Source organism: Eucyclogobius newberryi, unplaced genomic scaffold (genome assembly GCF_026437365.1).
Source record: "Eucyclogobius newberryi isolate DKJ021-1_F unplaced genomic scaffold, fEucNew1.0.hap1 SCAF_11, whole genome shotgun sequence".
In the NCBI taxonomy this organism is placed as follows: domain Eukaryota; kingdom Metazoa; phylum Chordata; class Actinopteri; order Gobiiformes; family Gobiidae; genus Eucyclogobius; species Eucyclogobius newberryi.
The window spans coordinates 10,815,317-10,836,420 of NW_027315735.1; the positions used below are offsets into that span (position 1 = coordinate 10,815,317).

General features: G+C 43.7%; 1 protein-coding gene across 1 annotated transcript in view; it reads right to left on the reverse strand.

Annotated features, from left to right (window-relative positions):
* Positions 1-3,031: 3,031 nt before the first annotated feature.
* The window catches only part of slc49a3 (solute carrier family 49 member 3), a 30,408-nt gene continuing 12,335 nt past the window's right edge, over positions 3,032-21,104 (reverse strand). Inside the window, exons 3-10 of the mRNA XM_072435889.1 lie at positions 20,781-21,000; positions 19,536-19,609; positions 19,259-19,393; positions 16,510-16,626; positions 14,721-14,873; positions 12,693-12,850; positions 9,927-10,030; positions 3,032-3,273 (exon numbers count right to left, since the gene is read on the reverse strand). Coding sequence (XP_072291990.1) covers positions 3,047-3,273; positions 9,927-10,030; positions 12,693-12,850; positions 14,721-14,873; positions 16,510-16,626; positions 19,259-19,393; positions 19,536-19,609; positions 20,781-21,000 — 1,188 coding nt within the window. The 3' untranslated portion in view covers positions 3,032-3,046. The remainder of the gene's footprint in view (positions 3,274-9,926; positions 10,031-12,692; positions 12,851-14,720; positions 14,874-16,509; positions 16,627-19,258; positions 19,394-19,535; positions 19,610-20,780; positions 21,001-21,104) is intronic.

The window sequence follows — 21,104 nt, forward strand, 5'->3', positions numbered from 1 at the left end:
GAGGTCTTTGGACCAGAAACTGCGGTTCCTCGCACTCGTTTTCGGACCAGAGGAGACAGATCCTTCCAGGCAGTTGCCCCCAGACTCTGGAATGATCTTCCTACGGTCACTGGATTCTGTTGTTACTTTTTTTTATTTAGTCAGGCCTTTTGTTGTTGCTTTAGGGACTGATTTGACTGTACATTGTTGTATGTGTATTGCTCAAATTTTGTGTTTTTGTGAAGCACTTTGTGACTTCTGTCTGTGAAAGGTGCCATACAAATCAAATTGACTTACTTACGTTTACCGATAGAACCTTTGAAACTGTGGTCCCAGCTCTCTTCAGGTCATTGACCAGGTCCTCCCATAGTTCTGGGCTGATTCTTCACCTTTCTTATCATCATTGAACCCCTCGTGGTGAGATCTAGCATGGAGCTCTAGACCAAGGGAGACTGACAGTCATCTTTAGCCTCTTCCATTATCTAAAATGCTTCAACAGTTGATCTTTCTTCACAAGCTGCTTGCCAATCGCCCGTAGCCCTTTCCAACCTTGTGGAGGTCTACAGTTTAGTCTCTGGTGTCTTCTGGCAGCTCTTTGGTCTTGCCCATGGCAGTGGGTGGAGTCTGACTGATTGTGGGGTGGACAGGGTCTTTATGCAGCTAATGAGCTCAAACAGGAGCATTTACATTAATAAGTGGAGTGGAGGTGGACTTTTTAAAGGCAGACCAGCAAGTCTTTGAGAGCCAGAAGTCTTGCTGATTGGCAGGTGTTCAAATATGTATTTGCAGAAATAACATTTCTTTTAGATTCTCTCACAGTGGAAATGCACCTACGATGAAAATTTCAGACCCTCCATAATTTCTAAGTTGGGGAACAAACCAATTGTAGTGTTCAAATACTCCTTTTCCTCTGTGTAATTCTAAATATATGTCCAGCATGTGGCTCAGCACTAGCATGAACTAGCAAGTGGCTAAAAAATCCTATTACCAAATTGCCAATTTTAAATTTGATTGATTTAGAATCTCAAGTTGAATCTTTCTGTGGAGCAAGTCCGAATCGTCCGAACTCTCTGTGTGAGGGTCAAACGGTCTCTGTCAGCCACATAAAACACAAACTGTCACAAACTCAAACCTTTCTGTTTAAATAAACTCCGGTGGAGTGATTTTTTTTTTCTTTTTACTGTCGCAATTCAAGACTTTAAGCCATACATTTAATATCCTGAATTCCGATTGTCCGATCTAGTCCAGGTTTAGTTTCGATCTAGTCCAGGTTTAGTTTCGATCTTGTCCAGGTTTAGTCCCGATCTTGTCCAGGTTTAGTCCCGATCTTGTCCAGGTTTAGTTTCGATCTAGTCCAGGTTTAGTTTCGATCTTGTCCAGGTTTAGTCCCGATCTTGTCCAGGTTTAGTCCCGATCTTGTCCAGGTTTAGTTTCGATCTAGTCCAGGTTTAGTTTCGATCTTGTCCAGGTTTAGTTTCGATCTTGTCCAGGTTTAGTTTCGATCTAGTCCAGGTTTAGTCCCGATCTAGTCCAGGTTTAGTTTCGATCTAGTCCAGGTTTAGTCCCGATCTAGTCCAGGTTTAGTCCCGATCTAGTCCAGGTTTAGTTTCGATCTAGTCCAGGTTTAGTCCCGATCTTGTCCAGGTTTAGTCCCGATCTTGTCCAGGTTTAGTCCCGATCTTGTCCAGGTTTAGTCCCGATCTTGTCCAGGTTTAGTCCCGATCTTGTCCAGGTTTAGTCCCGATCTAGTCCAGGTTTAGTCTTTCTGTTCTGGTTTAGGTCTAACTTGGTGGTGAATATGAAAATGTGAATTCTTTATAAGACTGAAACATTATTACATCAAAATGGCATAAATCTTGCCACACAGATGACTCCACAAGTTTGTTTTTACAATTCAAACATCTAAATGATAAAATAGTTTAAAGTTAATACTGCTCTGTGGAACATTCCAGGCAAAGCGACAATTTTCGCATTCCAAATTAGACGACGAGATGTTCATGCACTGTATCGTAAAGCATTTTAATGTTAAAATATCCAAACTCTACATTGAGACATGTTGTGGAATATCTGCAAACAATGACCAAAAAAGATGAAGCGGAACAGAGTTTGTCTTTCTCAAAAGGTGGATCTTTATTCACTCGAGCACAGCAAATAATCACCTTCCCTAACAAAGGAATCTGTCCCTAACCCCATAACAATTACAGAGTAAGCCTTTTATAGGCGGTGACAAACATTTGACACATATGCACATAATCACAATCAAATCAGCTCCAAAAGAGATAGGCCAGACCATCACGCCTGTGACGGTTCGAGCTATCTCATTCAGAGGTGAATCGGAGATGTTTTTCACACATAATCAGGTCCTGACGCATTAATTGGCCTGATCTTGGCTGATTAAGAGGCGCCGGACAGTACAATCAGGAACCAACATTCTTATATCATCTGCACACAGGAAAACAAGACGGATATTAATTTAATGACATGTCATGGCCTGAAACGACATCGGAATGACATGACCTGACTTTTCTCCATTACAGACATTTCTTATTCAAAGGTTAAAAAAGGTACCATATTAACAGTGAAAACTAAAAAAAAATATTAAGATGCATTGGTTTGAGCAGCTGCACACAGGTTTTTTGGTTGTTACTTTTGGTCCACAGATAGTACCATAAGCTCCGCCTCATTGTTACCAGAACGACAGAAGTGTTTGTCTTTAAATATTGAGTCAAAGAATGAAATGTTGGTGTATTTCTCGTTATTTGAGTATCAGAATTACAATTATTTCTTGATTTGAAGAATTTTGTAGCACTTTCTCAATTTAAATTGTGTGAATCGTGTGAATGACTGAATGCAATGTCAAACACCACGAATAAGAGATTAGGAATTTATATTTTTAAGCAAAAAAATCCAATTTAGTTTGCACTAACCACAAGTGTTTTTCCCAACTGATGTGCTTTGTAGTTTTTTACTGGGAACTCTGAGCTTTTTGCACACGTAAAGTGAAGGGATGTGAAACTTTGAGGATGGAGCAGCAACAGTTAAAAAGTTTAATAAAACCATTTAGTTTTCACTCAAACAGTGATGTCACACCACCCGCTGGTTCTAAATGACTCGGCCCAGAGTGGTCCTGGTTCAGCCCGGCGGATGAACTCTGGTCCGGCCCGGTGGGAGGGGCCGCTTTGGTCCCGTACCGGGCCTGTTCCTCAGCCTCCAGGCGTCTGTAGCGAGAGTGGAAGAAGAGAACGAAGATGGAGGTGAAGACGGTGCACAGTCCTGCCATCACCATCAGAGACACTGCAGAGGAGAACAGGAGGTGAGACAGACAAACCTCCAGTTTTGATGCTCAGGCTGTTCACGGCTGAACAGAACGTAAAAAATAAAGCAATAAAAATATAAGAAATAAATATATTTCTATAGCCTAGTAATAGTTGAGTGCATATTCATGCATCAACAGCAGGAACAGGAACATGGACTTGTGTTACTATCACAGACGTGTTTCTGCTCAAACTCAATATGAAAAAAAAATTATAGTTTAAAACCTGTTACCACCCACCTATTTTCGCCCTGTGCACAATGGTTGGACATACCCAAATGGCATTGCTTATTATAAGAGGATCTTATGTTCCACATGCAAGTGTGACGCATCATTAGAAAGCTTAGGCCTTCTAGTTTCTGCAGATGTGCACATGAACACTGTCAGGGCTTCAGAGCCTACACTACAGAAGCCCAAACATAAACAAAACATGTAATGGTCCTGAGCATGACATACTTCATTGTGTACTTATGCTGTTCACTGTATATGATGTTTATCTTGTTGACAACAACTGTGTAAAGTTTCAGATCTCTGGGAACAGGCATTTTGGTGCTGTTGACCTTTTTGTATCAAAAAGTATATTCGGAACAAGTGAACCAAATATGTGCCAACTGTGCCAAACTGTTTTATTACAATTTTAGCTCCTCTTTGATCATAAAACATACATTTTGATGTTTTGTAGGCCACTAATACCCATTATAACTGCTAAAAACAATGTATGTGAAAATGTGTAAATATGAATTTCCCATATAGAGGTGAAAAAAAATAAAAATAATTAATAATATTTGTATTTTATTTTTGTATTGGTATAATAATACATATATCTAACAAAATGCGCGTCCAAAAGGCTAATAAAATCAGAAAACGTGATGCGTAAAATCTAGTCGTCTCCTGCCGAAAAATCTAGACTCTGAATGTCTTTATGCACATGAATAGAGACGATTCTGTGTGAAGAAGCCCTAAGTCCCACCATTCGAAAGCTATACTCATTGGCTAGAATAATATGTCAATCAAAGTCTTCTACGTCACCATTAGCTTGCGCATTCTCAATGTAAACAGAGGAATCTCGTGCCTCGGAAGCAGTGCATTTTTCTGTAGCTAACATCTGAAGAAAAGATCGATGCCCAACATTATCTTATATGTCAAACGGGTCATTTGTTATAGACGGAGAAATGCGCCTGACGAGCGTGAAAACTTTGTTTACTTGACAATATCTCAAAATCGGATAACTTCAGGAAAAATACAAGTGGATATTATTTTTCTATGGATTCTTACGGACAGACTGAGTACAAGGATGTACAGATTGAAAGCCGTTTCGTCCGTCATAAACGGCAAACAGGTAGGACATGCGTTTGTAAAAGTTGAGACTTTCTCACAAACTATTGGCAATTGCTTCTTGGGGCATATTATTCAATGTAAATCAATGACATATTTGTTTTGTTGAGAAAATAAGCTTTAAAATGATGTATGGCTTGCTGGTATTGACCACGGAAATAAAAGTGATGATGTAAGAGAACTGGTGGATGGTAACAGGTTAAGTTACTGTTGGACATCTGTCTGAACACCACCTACTTTCAATTCCGGGGACAATTTTACAGACAGATTCATGGCTGTGCCATGGGCTCGCCCGTCTCTCCCATAGTGGCCAACCTGTACATGGAGCACTTTGAGAAGAAGGCACTGGCCTCCTTTTCAGGCATTGCCCCAAAACTGTGGCTTCGCTATGTCGATGATACGTTTGTAACAATCAAGAAACAAGAGCTGGAAGCCTTCTCAGAGCACAACAATGCTGTGGACCCACATATTAGGTTTACAAGAGAAGACGCTAAGGAGAATCGCTTGGCCTTTCTTGATTGTTCCACGATCAGAGGAGAGGACGGGAAACTCCAAATAGAAGTATATAGGAAACCTACACACACGGACCAGTATCTGCTCTTTGGCTCCAACCACCCACTACAGCACAAGCTGGGTGTGATCCGAACCTTACAACACAGAGCTCAAGGTGTGCCCACCAGCTCAGAGGGCAAGAAGAAAGAGGAAAAACATGTCCGAAATGCCCTCTCAGCCTGTGGTTACCCCGCTTGGGCTCTCAACAGAGTGAAGAGAACCAAGAAGCAGGACAAAAGGGAAACTGAACAGAGAAGGAAGGGTGTTTCTATCCCTTATGTCTCTGGCCTGTCGGAAAAACTGCAGAGAATTTTTAGACAACACGAAGTCCCTGTTTATTTTAAACCAGGAAACACTTTAAGACAAAAACTGGTTCACCCAAAGGACAAGTTGCCGACTCAAAAACAGAGCAATGTAGTTTATTCGATCCAATGCAGTGAAGAAAGCTGTAAAGAACGGTACATAGGTGAGACAAAACAGCCTCTACACAAGAGGCTCTATCAGCACAGAAGAAATACAAGTTCAGGACCTCAGAGTGCCGTGCATCTCCATCTTGAAGCCTCTAATCACTCGTTTGAAGACGGTGAGGTGAAGGTTTTAAGCAGGGAGAAAAGATGGTTTGAAAGAGGAGTCAAGGAAGCTATTTTTGTTAAAAAAGAAAGACCTTCTTTAAACAGAAATGGAGGGCTCAGATTCTATCTTCCTGGTATCTATAATGGAATACTGAACCCCTGGAAAGGTAGAGGACCAGGACCAGGCCATTTAGATGCTAATCAGGTACTCAGGGTGGTTGAGCCAGGGTCTCACAAAGACAAAGAGGTTTCTAATAGCCCATTAAGATTCTGAATAGGCTAGCTCGGTAGATACAAGGGGGGAGTTTCTGTTGAAACAAACAACTCTTTCTACTTCAGGAAGGCTCCGCCCAATGGGCTGGACTTACCACAGAACAGTATTAATATCGGAGTTCTCGACCTAAATTCTTTTATTGACAATGACTCTTGGATGAGAGTCGAAACGTCTATTTTTTCAAACTGAGTCCAGATGACTACAACTGAAGCTTTTTCTACTATGGAACACGCCTGGACGAATGAGGGATTACACCGACGTAACAGGTTAAGCTTATTTTAGTGACAAATGATTGATGTAGTGAATGAAATGAGGTCATTGTGTTTGTGTTCACGGTCACGTTAGTGTGGACACAGTCAGAGCCACCAGGGGGCAATATAGCAGGAAGCGCCAGCGTTAACACACTGTAGAAGAAGACATCAGAGAAAGCACTGCCCAGGGGACCTTGAAGTTTAAGCTTCAAAACGCTGAGTGTTTTATTACAATCAAACTCATATTCACAGATAAATTAGTCAAATGAGGAAGCGAATCTATATCGGTCTGCGGTTCAGAACCTGCTGTTGTGAAATTAAACTTTTCTTCATTTTCTTCAAAGACAACACTGCAATCACTACATGGACCATATTTCTGTGTAAATATCTCATGTTATTGTAATTCCTCATTCATCCAGGAGTGTTCCATTGTACAAAAAGATTCAGTTGTATCATCTGGACTCAACAAAACGTTTTGACACTCATCTGAGTCATTCTCAATCTGCGAATCGAGTCTGGGAACTGAGATATTTATCCTACTCTGAGGGGGCCCTGCCCACCTCCTGATAATGGGTGTTTTTGGTTTCACCAGAAACTAGCTTCTTTGTTTACTATCAGCCTCCTATTGTAGCCTGGCTTACTTTCCCTCCTCCCTGAGTAACTGATTAGCATCTGAATGCTCTGGGCGTCAACCTGTCCAGGGATTTAAAATTCCATTATAAACGACCGGAAGGTTAATCTTAAACCACCGTTTCTATTTAAGGACGGTTTTTCTTATTTAACAAAGATTTCCTCTTTAACTTTTTTGTACTGTTGACACATGATTACATCATTCCTAAAATGCTTCCTATGTGCGATAGTCGACTACTGCCCCTAGTGGACGTTGTTGGTATAAGTTTCGTTTTTCGGCCACATGCGTTCAGTCAAGCAGTGCAGCTACAGACAAAAACATCCTGTTTTCAGCCTTGTTGTATCTTTGTCCGTAAATTGAATGCTATTCTGTGTTGTAATGTTATTCTACGTTTGCATATATAAACTTATACTAAACTTGAGCTATGAATCTGTACTTCTTTGAAATGTTAGTTGTTGCTAGCTGCTGTGCATGTAGCCTTGTCCCATTTTATGTGTTCAGACCTTTATTAAGCCCGAGCCCCAGCAGGGCGGAGGGCCTAATACCAAACTGCTCAGCCCGCATGTTTGGTACCCCGTCGCCCCTGGCAAGTACAGTGAACTAGCCCATGCCGAAGGCATGGATCATGCATACTTACTCCTGCTATGACAGAAATAGTCAACAATGAGTGAATGGGCATAGCCCATTCACTCATTGTTGACAACAGCAGCGCGAAGCGTTGCATTGCTCCAAAAACCCTCCTGGCATCGTCCTGTACGCGAGAGTCCATGCCGCAGACATGGGCCATGCTTGTATCTGCTCAAATCAATGGAAATCTATGGGGAGTGGGCGGGGCATCCCGACGGAATAGGGAGTGACGAGCGCGTAAGCGCTCGTAATGATGATTCCACCCCATGGCGGCATCGGGAAGGCTTAGAGCTTTCAAACGATGTATAATTTGTTGTTATAGTGGAAACGGCTATATTGTTTTTGCTAAAAATATTATTATTATTTTATTGTTCTTCTGCTTTTTGAGCTCTAATTTGACCCCCTGAACATGCTCAAAAACTCACCAAACTTTGCCCAAAATTCAGAATCGGCGAAAAATGTTCTTTTTTCTGGGCCATTTTTTTTTTTTTTGTTAAAAAATGGCGCGACAGCGCCACCGACAAAAGCCAAAATACATTGCGCCTATGGGAGACGCCCCGAGGTCAACTTTGTCGTAGAGTTACGAAATTCGGGACACGCATTCCTCTCGTAAGGACAAAAAAATAATATTATTGTGGTCACACACCCAGACTTACCCTATGGCAGCCATCTTCCTTTGAAAATGAAAACACGCTCAGTCAGCAATTTTTTCACGTTACACTTTAACAAACTCCTCCTAGGGCGTTTTGCCCACCGACTTCAAAATCGGCGTATGTCCTCTGGACAAGTGGGGCATCTAAAGTTATTCAAATTTTTGGGATACCTTTTACGGTCTGTGTGCGGCGCAGCCGCAAAGTTGGACAACTTATTTTGGGATATTGCAAAACTAAAAATTGCTCCCATTTCATCAAAATTTGAATCAGTTGTTAAACTTTCAAGTTTGGACCAGTTTACGATGACAAAATTGAAATGGTCGCGATAGCGCCCCCTACAGAGTGACCTTTAAATTAACATTGAAGGTCAAAAATTTGTTTTACCAAAATGTTCTAAACTTTACCCAAAATTCTATTTTGGAGTCCCGATCAAAAAAGCCAATCAGACAAATGCCTTAATTTTTTACGGCGTAGTCGTAGCGATGACAGAAACCTCCCATGTTATCCCTATGGGAAAACCGCAAAATCTCTCAAATTACCACATTTTTATGTTTCACACTTTAACGAACTCCTCCTAGTGCGTTTTGCCCACCAACCTCAAAATCGGTGTACGTCCTCTAGACAAGTGGGGCATCTAAAGTTATTCAAAGTTTAAAGATAACATTTACGGTCTCTGTGCAGCGGAGCCGCAAACTTTTCTCAGAATTTGGACTATTTGAAAACAGCGAAATCTCTAAAATGACCACATTTTTACGCTTCACACTTTAACGAACTCCTCCTAGGGCAATTGCCCGATCAAACTCATATTTGGGGAAAATCATCTACACAAGCGAGGCATCAAAAGTTATTCATATTTTGATTTTAAGTGCTACGGTCTCTGTGCCGTGGAGCTGCAAATATACTGTCACAGATGGGAAAAACGCTAAATCTATGAAATGTTCACATTTACGCTTCACACTTTAACAAACTCCTCCGTGGGCAATAGCTCGATCAAGCTTCACTTTGGGAAATATCATCTACACAAGCGGGGTATCAAAAGTTATCCATATTTATATTCTAAGTGTTCCGGTCTCTGTGCGGTGGAGCAGCAAATTTGACTGACACTTGTGTTCATTTGCACTGGATTGGCCATGTCCAATGTGTCGCCGTATGTCAAGTTCTTTTTTAATTCAACACACAATAAGGGCGCCATCTTTATCAAGTCGAAAGCGCAGAGTCGGAAGGCCGGCGGCCCGCGAGGGCCGTTGGATGCCGCTTGCGGCTTTAATTTTATTTGTTCTCACATGTTGTCGTACAACTGATGTAAAGGTACATCTATAAGGTTTACAGTTGTAATTCATTAATTTACATGTAGTAAGTCAATGTACCAACCTTTTATTTTACATGTACTTTTTCACGCTTTTATGTGTTTTGTTACAGTTTTACATAAATAATTACGAAAGAGACAAGTTGTGGAGAAAAGCGTCTGAAAAGCGATTAAAGACAAGTCTTCTCTGCATGGTCGTTGGACTCTCTTTTTTGATGTTCGCTATCTGTTTTGCCCTGGTAGTGACACCACAGTGAGGACAGAATATCTTTCAAACCATCTTTTCTCCTGCTCAGAATCTTCTCCTCACTGTCTTTGATAGAGCGGTTAGTGGCTTTAAGATGAAGATGCACAGCGATCTGTGGTCCTGAACTCCAGTGTTTTTGTGTCAGCATCTTGTCCTCAGGGTGAACCAGTTTTTGTCTTTACTGACCTCTCCAGCTCTGGGGTCCCTCTCCACACACAGAACCAGGGGTGGGGGCCAAGGGCGTGGTCAGACCCTGCAGCAGGACCATGTAGACCACAGACTGGACCTGACTGTTGGAGAAACACAGGTTGTTAATATTAGTAGATTAATAAAGTAGATTATATCTCCTGTAATAGTTTATTGGTGGTTTTGGGTTCAAATCCTCACCTCATTTTATTTGAGTTTGTATGCTTGTTTAACATATTTTTTCTACCATACTATTTATAAATGTAAATGTTATATGGGTTACAGAAAAGGTGAAAATAAGAAAAATACTTTATGCATTTTTCTTACTTTCACTTTTTGTAAATAGAATATACAAACATGACTAAAACACTCTTTGTACAGTAGAAATGCGTTTATTTGGGCCCCAAGAATAACCAGGTGAAAACATTTTTCTCACTAGTTATTTTACAGTGAATACAAATTATCAAAACGTACCAAAACAACCAAGCATTTAGTTAGTTTTGTATTACTACTTTTGTATGTAACCACACTGTTATGTTTGTGCCATTTCTGTTTCTCTCCCTTCTAAAAACAGAAGGTAGGAGGGATTCTTTCAGTGGACTCATTTCTAACTTGGACTAGTCTATTTTCTACAGCAATTGTCCTACCTTGCCCTGCCCTGCCTTGCCCTACCTCCTACCCAGGGCCGGCCCAGCCTATAAGCGAACTAAGCAGCCGCGTAGGGCCCCGAGGCGTTAAGAGGGCCCCTAATCTGGCAACCCGTCTTATGCGAAGTGCAAGAGCAGCGTGCACCACTAGTGTAGTAGCGCTGCTGGCGCGGCAGCGCACACAGCGGTAACATATAACGCACAAACCGCATTTATTTGTAATGACAATCTGGCAACCAAGACACCAAACCTGCGCTGATTGGTCAACTTCATTGTGCGCGAGGAGAACGAGAGCAAAACATAAAAACAGTACGTGGTCATTATGTCCAGAAGAATATGTAAACGAAAGAAGAAACTTCTTGATGATGTAAAGAAACTGCAAACTCAACAACACTTTCCAGGTATTGAACTTCTCTTACAAAGAGACGGTTAATAATGCTGTTTGAAACAACACGATTCTGTCACGTTAGTTTGCTCAGGCTGGAGGCGACGAGAGCTCTGCCCCGCACACAATATGTCTGAATGAAAGATAATAAGTTTAACATTTACACCAGCCAGGCAGTGTTAGCTGCAGGTGAGGCCGGTGAGGGGCGTCTATGCCCCGGGTCACTAAGAGGCGGAGATCCGGTCCGGACGAGCGCCGTCTCGTCCAGAACTTCTGACGTGAAACTTTGGTGTGAACAGTGTGCGGCCCTGTCCCGGGCCCCTGAGCAGGGCCCCTGTCCCGGGCCCCTGAGCAGGGCCCCTGTCCCGGGCCCCTGAGCAGGGCCCCTGTGCAGCCTCAGTTAGAGATGAGCGGGTTTGAGTTTGCGTCCCTCTCTCTCACATCACCATGTGTGAGATCAATCGTGACTCGTTGTGTCTGTTTTACTTTGACTTCTTAAAGTGGAATGAGAGGAACATAAAGGTTTATGCACGTAAGGTCCATCAGCCAATCACATCGCAGCATTGTTTCATGCAGGAGTCCAGTGTCTGATGTTCTGATCAGAACAAACATTTATATTGTAATTCACTTTTAATAGAGCAATAAAATATTTCAATTTATTTAAAAAGCATCATTAGACTATTTGTTATAAATTATAATAAATTCATAGTGAAAAATAACCAGACATATTAAAATTACGTCTGTTATAGAATAATACTATATATTTTTATACAAAAGTGGCAAAGTTGCAGAAACGCAGTCTCTTCACTATAGCTAGATTTGCACCTTCACTTCTAGTTCTGTTCATTCTCTGGGAATAACATGTTTGCACTGTTTTATCAGTGTTAATTGTTAATCAAGCAATGCTTATGCCATTTGTTTAATTTAATATAACTTGTTTTGTCACTTTGGCAAGAAGGAACATTTGGGAACAGTAAAAGATAAATTAGTAAAGATAACTATTACTTTTACATTTTCAGTTAAAATGAATCAATTTGACCATAATTATTTATCATAGCCAATATTGTATTGAGTAATTAAGTACACTAATGTATTAATAACTGGCTTTAATCATTTTCTCCTGGCACAGTTTCATCACATCATCATTTTATAGCATTACAACCTCAACATTTTACTCTTACTTTAGCCGGCTGGACCACATTAAAATGCAGCAGACCCCCCTGTTCATTCATTTAAACTAATGTGGTAATGTGGCTGTCGACCCTTAACGGCCACAAATACGCCCAAAAATATATCTGGGATGTGTGTTATTTGTACAGGGAGTAGAGGTGATGTCGGCGGAATACCAAGTTGCATTGTGGGATTTAAGTTATCAATATTTGAGCTTGTGAGGTGCTGAGAATAAACTAACTGGCAAACGCATGCCCTGGCGTTTTGGTGCGCTTTGTTTGCGTTGAAAAAAGTTCCCATATGTGAATTGTTTACTGACAATGGCAATAAAACTGATTCTGATGACGTGGTGAGGGCCCCCAAAAATGTTTTTGCTTAGGGCCCCCTGAAGGCTTGGGCCGGCCCCTGCTCCTACCTTGCCCTGCCTTGCCCTGCCCTACCTTGCCCCGCCCTGCCTGCATGGAGCAGGTCACATGTCACAGGAATTACTCCAGAGTCATTTTATTGCATCCTACTTTACAATTCTGTTTAAGCTTTTGATTTGTGTTGTGCTCGGTGACCCACCCTGAGGTGAAGATGAGCCCCGCGGAGGTGGCCTCTCCCACGGGGTACGAGCACTCCACCGACAGCTCCATGGCAATGGGGTAAACAGAGAACCCAAAGAACCCAAACAGGGAGCAGACCACAGCCACCGCAGCCTGCTGCTGGGGCATCAGCGCCACCTGCAGGAGCAGAGAAGTTCATGTAGAGAAGCAGAGGGGCAATTGAAGCCCTGTTGTTGTGGGTTTGAGTTCTACAAAAATACATTTAATTGATGAATAAATAAATAATCAAGATTTAGATTTTTTTACTACATTGTATTTTGTCTAGAGAATTGGTATAAATCTTCTCTTAATTTTCTGAACTTAAACAAGATTATTAACACACAAATGTCTTCCCCACCAGTCTGAACTCTGCTCCAAACCACATGCTTTTCTGACAGGATTGGCTGTGGAAGACAAGAAGACAAGTATTTTGCGATGAAAAATAGAAATGGTTGAATCTCAATCTTAAATAGAATTTGATTAATTGCAAAGCACTAAATAGAACAATGATATATTTGTATAACTGCATATACTGTAGAGCAGGATTGTCAAACTCATTTTGGGCCGCGGGCTGAATTTCGACACTCGAAACGGCCAGACATAACGTATAAAAGAAAACAATAAAAAATATAAGACATAAATATATTTCTATATCCTAGTAATAGTTCTTTGTGGACACTGTTGCACAAATCTGCAGCAGGTGAAAGACTGAGTCTATTCATGCAGCAGCAGGAACAAGAACATGGACTTGTTATATGATTTCTGATATGAAATGTTCATATCACAGACATGTTTCTGCTCAAACTCAATATGAGCTCACTATTTTTAGTTTAAGCTTATTTTAGAGACAAATGATTGATGTAGTGAATGAAATGAGGTCATAGTGTTTGTGTTCACGGTCACGTTCGTGTGGACACAGTTAGAGCAGCTTCACTCTGTCATGTTCATACTTTATTACACTCTGACCTGTGTTTTTACCTGTGGCTCCTGATCTGTCCAGGTTTGCTCTGGTTTGGATGTTTTCCTCACAGAGCATCATCACTGAAGTCTGTTTTCTTGTTGTTAGCTCCACATTAGCTCCATTTTTAGCACAGCTCTAACGTCCGCAAAACCGTCTCCTTTCTTTATTCCAAGTGTTTCCCAAAACCACACGTCTCTTTCCTCATCCAGACCTCTACTCAAGTCTGTAAAGTGCGCAATGCGCATCAGTGCATAGCTGGAAATTATTAAATATAAATTAGAAATGTTCGGCGGGCTGGATTAAAACGTCTTGGGGGTCACATGTTTGCATCTGTGCTGTAGAGCATCAGAGACTGCAGATAGGTCCTCAAGAGCAGTGGTTACAAACATTTCAGCACTGGGGCACCCTATACATACTTTTCCTAAGCCAAGGCACCCCTATGTTTTACATTACATTTAACTTAAAAGGCAAACCTTTTGAGGTTTACCATGAGTCATGCCTCCTTTTGAAATGTGCCAAGATAATTTTCTGGATGAAGGCTTAGTCAGGTCTGTCAGGCTGCGGTTGTCTATATTACGAGTTCACCTGGGGAGATTTGATATTTCTATGCGAGAGGAGATCTCCACAGGGCTGTGTACTTTCTCCCCTGCTCTTCTCCCTGTACACAAACTGCAGCCATGACTCCGTAAAATTGATCAAGTTTGTGGACGACACCACCCTCATCGGGCTCATCTCGGATGGGGATGAGTCTGTCTACAGGAGGGAGGTGGACGACTGGTGTCCTGGTGCAGCGGTAACAACCTTGAGTTCAACGCCCAGAAGACAGTGGAGATGATCGTGGACTTCAGGAAAGTCACAGCCCCCCAGCCTCCCCTCACCATCACCACCCTCCGCTTTCTTGGCACCACCATCACCCAGGACCTCAAGTGGGATCCCACCAACAGCTCGTGTGTGTGTGTGTGTGTATAAAAGAGAGCCTACATGTACCACAGACCCCTCTCTCTGTAGAGCAAACATTAACAGTGTCAAACACAGTGTGCTGCTCACCACAGAGAAAGCAGCGCAGGCCATCGCGCTCAGGCTCAGGTTGATCTTTGTCACTTCAATGAACTTCTTGGTTCTGTCCACGTAGACCCCGAGCACCGCCGCTCCCACAATCCCCCACACGATGAAGAGCGCCCCACACAGGCCAGCAAAGTTCTGCAACCACATGACACCTGCTCTGGTGAACTTCTACTGGTACACGTGTAGGAGTACCCTGTATGTACAGTATACTCACATAAGAGTACCCTGTATATTCATATAGGCAGACAGTGTGATAGATTAACATTCCTCAAATCTGTGAGCAGCTTTATGATATCAAACTTTCTTAATGAGAAAATAAAGTTAATGTGACTTAAACAGATAAAAAACAGGTTTACTTCTTTGGAATGTGAATACAACTGTGAAACAAACAATGTAAAATAACAATCATCATTTTTAAGTTCTGATCCTAGTCTTGACTCTTGACCCTACATAGTGCCTGCACTTACACAGGGGTACCCACGCTTACACAGGGGAACCCACGCTTACACAGGGGTACCCACGCTTACACAGGGGAACCCACGCTTACACAGGAGTACCCACGCTTTCACCAGTACCTGCACTTACATAGGAGTACCTGCACTTACACAGGAGTACCTGCACTTACACAGGAGTAGCCCTGCACTTACACAGGAGTACCTGCACTTACATAGGAGTACCTGCACTTACATAGGAGTAGCCCTGCACTTCTCCCTGCACTTACATAGGAGTACCTGCACTTACACAGGAGTACCTGCACTTACATAGGAGTACCTGCACTTACATAGGAGTACCTGCACTTACATAGGAGTAGCCCTGCACTTACATAGGAGTAGCCCTGCACTTACATAGGAGTACCTGTACTTACATAGGAGTACCTGTACTTACATAGGAGTACCTGCACTTACATAGGAGTAGCCCTGCACTTACATAGGAGTACCTGCACTTACATAGGAATAGCCCTGCACTTACACAGGAGTACCTGCACTTACATAGGAGTACCTGCACTTACATAGGAGTAGCCCTGCACTTACATAGGAGTACCTGCACTTACATAGGAGTACCTGCACTTACATAGGAGTACCTGCACTTACACAGGAGTACCTGCACTTACATAGGAGTAGCCCTGCACTTACATAGGAGTACCTGTACTTACATAGGAGTACCTGTACTTACATAGGAGTACCTGCACTTACATAGGAGTAGCCCTGCACTTACATAGGAGTACCTGCACTTACATAGGAATAGCCCTGCACTTACACAGGAGTACCTGCACTTACATAGGAGTACCTGCACTTACATAGGAGTAGCCCTGCACTTACATAGGAGTACCTGCACTTACATAGGAGTACCTGCACTTACACAGGAGTACCTGCACTTACATAGGAGTACCTGCACTTACATAGGAGTACCTGCACTTACATAGGAGTAGCCCTGCACTTACATAGGAGTACCTGTACTTACATAGGAGTACCTGCACTTACATAGGAGTACCTGCACTTACATAGGGGTAGCCCTGCACTTACATAGGAGTACCTGCACTTACATAGGAGTAGCCCTGCACTTACATAGGAGTACCTGTACTTACATAGGAGTACCTGCACTTACATAGGAGTAGCCCTGCACTTACATAAGAGTACCTGCACTTACATAGGAGTAGCACTGCACTTACATAGGAGTACCTGCACTTACATAGGAGTACCTGCACTTACATAGGAGTAGCCCTGCACTTACATAGGAGTACCTGCACTTATATAGGAGTACCTGCACTTACATAGGGGTAGCCCTGCACACAGAGGATCTGGTCGAGGAGGGAGGAGAAGCAGGTGAAGGAGGCGATCCCAGCTCCCAGACACAGCATGAGGATGAGATAAGCTCTGTTCTTCATCAGCTGTACACAAACAGAACCACACGCACACGCACACACACACACACACACGGACACGCACACACACGGACACGCACACACAGACAAGCAGACGCACATACACACACACACACAAACAGACACACGCACACACACACACACACACACACACACAGACACGCAGACGCACATACACACACACGCACAAACAGACACACGCACACACACACACACACACACAGACACGCAGACGCACATACACACACACGCACAAACAGACACACGCACACACACACACACACACACACACACAGACAAGCAGACGCACATACACACACACACACAAACAGACACACGCACACACACACACACACACACACACACAGACACGCAGACGCACATACACACACACACACAAACAGACACACGCACACACACATACACACACACACACAAACAGACACACGCACACACACACACATACACACACACGCACAAACAGACACACGCACACACACAGACAAACACACGCAGACACACACACACACACACACAGTAAGTATTTGTCACACTTGTGGACCTTTGCTACTCACTGCTGTTACATGCACAGAGAACGCCATGGGCTCAACAACACACAGTAAAGGTGCACACACAAAGTCAAAATGCGTTGGACACCTGAAAGTGCACGATTAGCACGCTCCTAGTTCATCCTGATGACCATCATCTGGACACTGTTTCCACTTTCATCCATTCTCAATCTGTGGCTCTAGTCGGAGAACTCTGATATCCTACTCTGAGCTGTGTAAGCCCTGCCCACCGGGCGGAGCCTCCTGATAATAGCCTGTCCTGTTTATCTATTTGTTTGCACCGTCTCCCCTGAAACAAATTTTCTTTGTTACCCTAACAGCCCTGTAATAATAAATTGATTACATAAATCTTCGTTTCAAAGGGATTCTCTTTTTAAGGCTATTACCCTACAGCGCTGCGGGCGCTGCGCTGCGGGCGCTGCGCTGCGGGCGCTGTGCTGCAGCTGGTAAAAGTGTTCGACAACAGACAGCGTGTTTGCCATAAGAGCAACTCGCTATTTCTGAGGAGAAAACTGCCTTATGCATGGATAATATTCTGGAGCAGAATCGAAACTTTATGGACCTGATGGAATTACCTGAAAAGTTGTGGAAATTCTCAGCGCTGGACACAGAGACATATACATACATATACATACATATACATACATATACATACATATACATACATATACATACATATACATACATATACAAACATATTTGATTTACGACTATGAACAATTTAGGCAAATACTATGAGATAAGATGAGATAGAAGATAATCCTTTAATGTCCACACAAGGGGAAATTTCGTTGTTATGGTTGTGATGAGAGAAGCCAAATTACTATACTTATTAAACTTTTTAAACTTTTTATCATTGCAGCTCAGGGTTCACTGACAAACATGGACATTTACTTTCAAACACATCTTATCCGCCCAGTCGCGTCCTGGAGCATGTTGAATGTCGTGTTCAAATTGAACTCTCCGGACTCTCCTGATTGGCCCGGTCCACTTTGGATCGCTTTAATGGTCCTGTTCACAGTGGACCATAACAAAAGCACTGGTGCTGGTCCGCGGTGGAGTCCACGTCTGAGCCCAGTCTGCTCCAGCTCTGTTACATGCAGCAGGAAGAACACTTCTCCACATGTGTCATTGGCTTTGACATTCCAATCAAGACGCCTCCATCCTACTTCACAGGTTTACCGTACTTTTCTGACTTTAAGCCGCTATTTTTTCCCTACGATTTGAACCCTGCGGTCATTATAATAGTGCGTCTAATTTATAGATTTTTATTGACAAACGGCCACCAGGGGGCAATATAGCAGGAAGCGCAAGCGTATGACACACTGTAGAAGAAGACATCAGTGGAAGCGCTGCCCAAGGGACGCGTCCTGTTTTCTATATTTTAAGCTTCAAAACGTGATGCGTTTTATTACAATCAGACTCATATTCACAGAGAAATGAGTCAAATGAGGAAGTGACTCTAGACACGGTTGAACACAAAGACACACGTGGAGCGCGGACATGTGATATACAGCAGGCTGCGGTTTAGAACCTGCTGTAGTGATGAATGAATGAAACTTTCTTGGACAGACCTGACTCATGAGTCAAAAGACAAATGGAGCATATTTCTGTGTAAATATCTCATGTTACAACACAACACTCACTCGCTTCGAGCTCCGGAGCAGATGATCCAGATGCGAAGACAGACACAGGTCAATCATCTCACACAGAGTCATCAAGGACAGAAGTTAAACTTCAAAATGCTGTGTGTTTATTACAATCCAACTCATATTCACTGAGAAATTAGTCTAATTAGTCCCACAGCACAACGGACCCCGGGTGCACCGCGAGACCCCCGGTTAAAAGGACGCATCACTACCGCGTTTATGTATTAATATCTCATGTTACAAGGTGGGCACCTGCGGCTTATTGACAGGTGCGGCCCGTATATGAACAATCGTGTGTGCGCGGCTTTTATTCAGGAGCTGTACAGCACGAGAAGTACAGTACATGTGTGTTGGAAAATCTGTCTAAATTGGACAAGGCTAGTTATCCGGTTTTCCTGGTGTTCATGTGATGAAGCTCACCAGTTTGAGTCCGTGGAAGAAGGGCTCGGAGCTGGACTGGGCGCTGGGAGAGGGGGCTGTGGGGGGGGCACTGCTGCGGACCCCCACTGTAGCCAGCAGACAGCTCACACAGGCTGGCACCGTGTAGGCCAGCGTCTGAGGGGGAGCCATGGGAGGAGGTCAGCACATGGGCACAGAAAGAGAGGGGGGGAGAGGGGGAGGGAGAGAAGGGGGGAGGGAGAGAGAGCCGGAGAGAGAGAGAGGGGGGAGGGAGAGAGGGGGGTAGAGAGAGACTCACGATGGTGGGGATACCCCCGTAGTCCACCAGCAGAGGGGACAGGACGTTGGCCAGCAGCAGGCCCAGAGGGTTCGCTGCACACAGAAGAGAGAGGCTCATATACAGGCCCTAGGGCTTGAGACTAACACTGTCTCGTCCCAGGGACGGAAACAAAAGAGCTTTTCTCTGGGACAGTCTCAAGATGGACTCCTCCTTCAGATGGAGATGCAGCACATTCATCATGATCACTATTTAAAGAGTTTTAAGAGTGCCACAGTGCAAATATTGCCATCATGTTACGCGGTGTTAATGAGAGCCACCTGCATGTGTGTGTTTTGCCCCGCCTCCCTCCTCTCAGAGCAGGGCCCCGTGACTAGAGCAGGGGCCACAGGGGTCTCTATGCAGTACGCTCCCTTAGTTTAACTCTGCAGACGAGGCTTAAACTAGAGAGCTGAGAGCCTCATGCTGCTCACACACAGCTCAGCTGCACATGAAACTCATCAAACGCTTTTAATAACCACAATTTATTAAATATATATATATTTATGATGAAGAAATGGCAAACTAAAATGGGTGAAACTAATAATGCATTAAATAGATGTTTAGTATTTACCCACATATTAATCGACATATTATGTTGATTAGCAGAAGGTACTGGAAATACTTAACTACTAAAATTTAAATGAACAAATTTACTTACGTTTAAGGACCCCAAAAAGTGAGTCTGGAGCACAGGGGCCTCATCTATAAAAGGAGGAACTGTGTAGGAACTCTAAGTGACCACTAGAGGCGTGCGCCACGCAAACTCTTGATTTATTTATTTAACACTGAGCGTTCTCCACCTGCAGCTGTCAGAGTGTTGCGGGGTAGTACCACATGTCAGGGTGATGCAGGGTACTCACACATGTCAGGGTGATGCGGGGTAGTACCACATGTCAGGGTGATGCGGGGTACTCACACATGTCGGGGGGATGTGGGTCATTCACACATGTCGGGGGGATGTGGGGTACTCACACATGTCGGGGGGATGCGGGGTACTCACACATGTCGGGGGGATGCGGGTTACTCACACATGTCGGGGGGATGTGGGGTACTCACACATGTCGGGGGGATGCGGGTTACTCACACATGTCAGGGGGATGCGGGTTACTCACACATGTCGGGGGGATGTGGGGTACTCACACATGTCGGGGGGATGCGGGTTACTCACACATGTCGGGTTGATGTGGGTCACTCACACATGTCGGGGTGATGTGGGGTACTCACACATGGAGGCCAGCATGTTGGCGGTGGCGCGTTGGTGCTCGGGGAACCACAGCGCTGCCAGTTTGGTGGGGGTGAAGATGATGAGGGGCTGAGCCAGAGCACTGAGTGTCTGTCCCAAGAGTACCACGGGGTACCTGCTCGAGGCAAAGTACTCAGACAGGGCTGCACCGACGAAACGCACCAGAGCTCCTGTCATGTTCAGCCAGGAGCCCACGATCAGCTGCAGCACAGAGAGAGACACATTCACCACCAGAACATAAACTGGTGCTGCATTCCAGTCGCTCTCGGAGGTTGAACCTCAGACCTCAGAGTGATGTTGTCGCC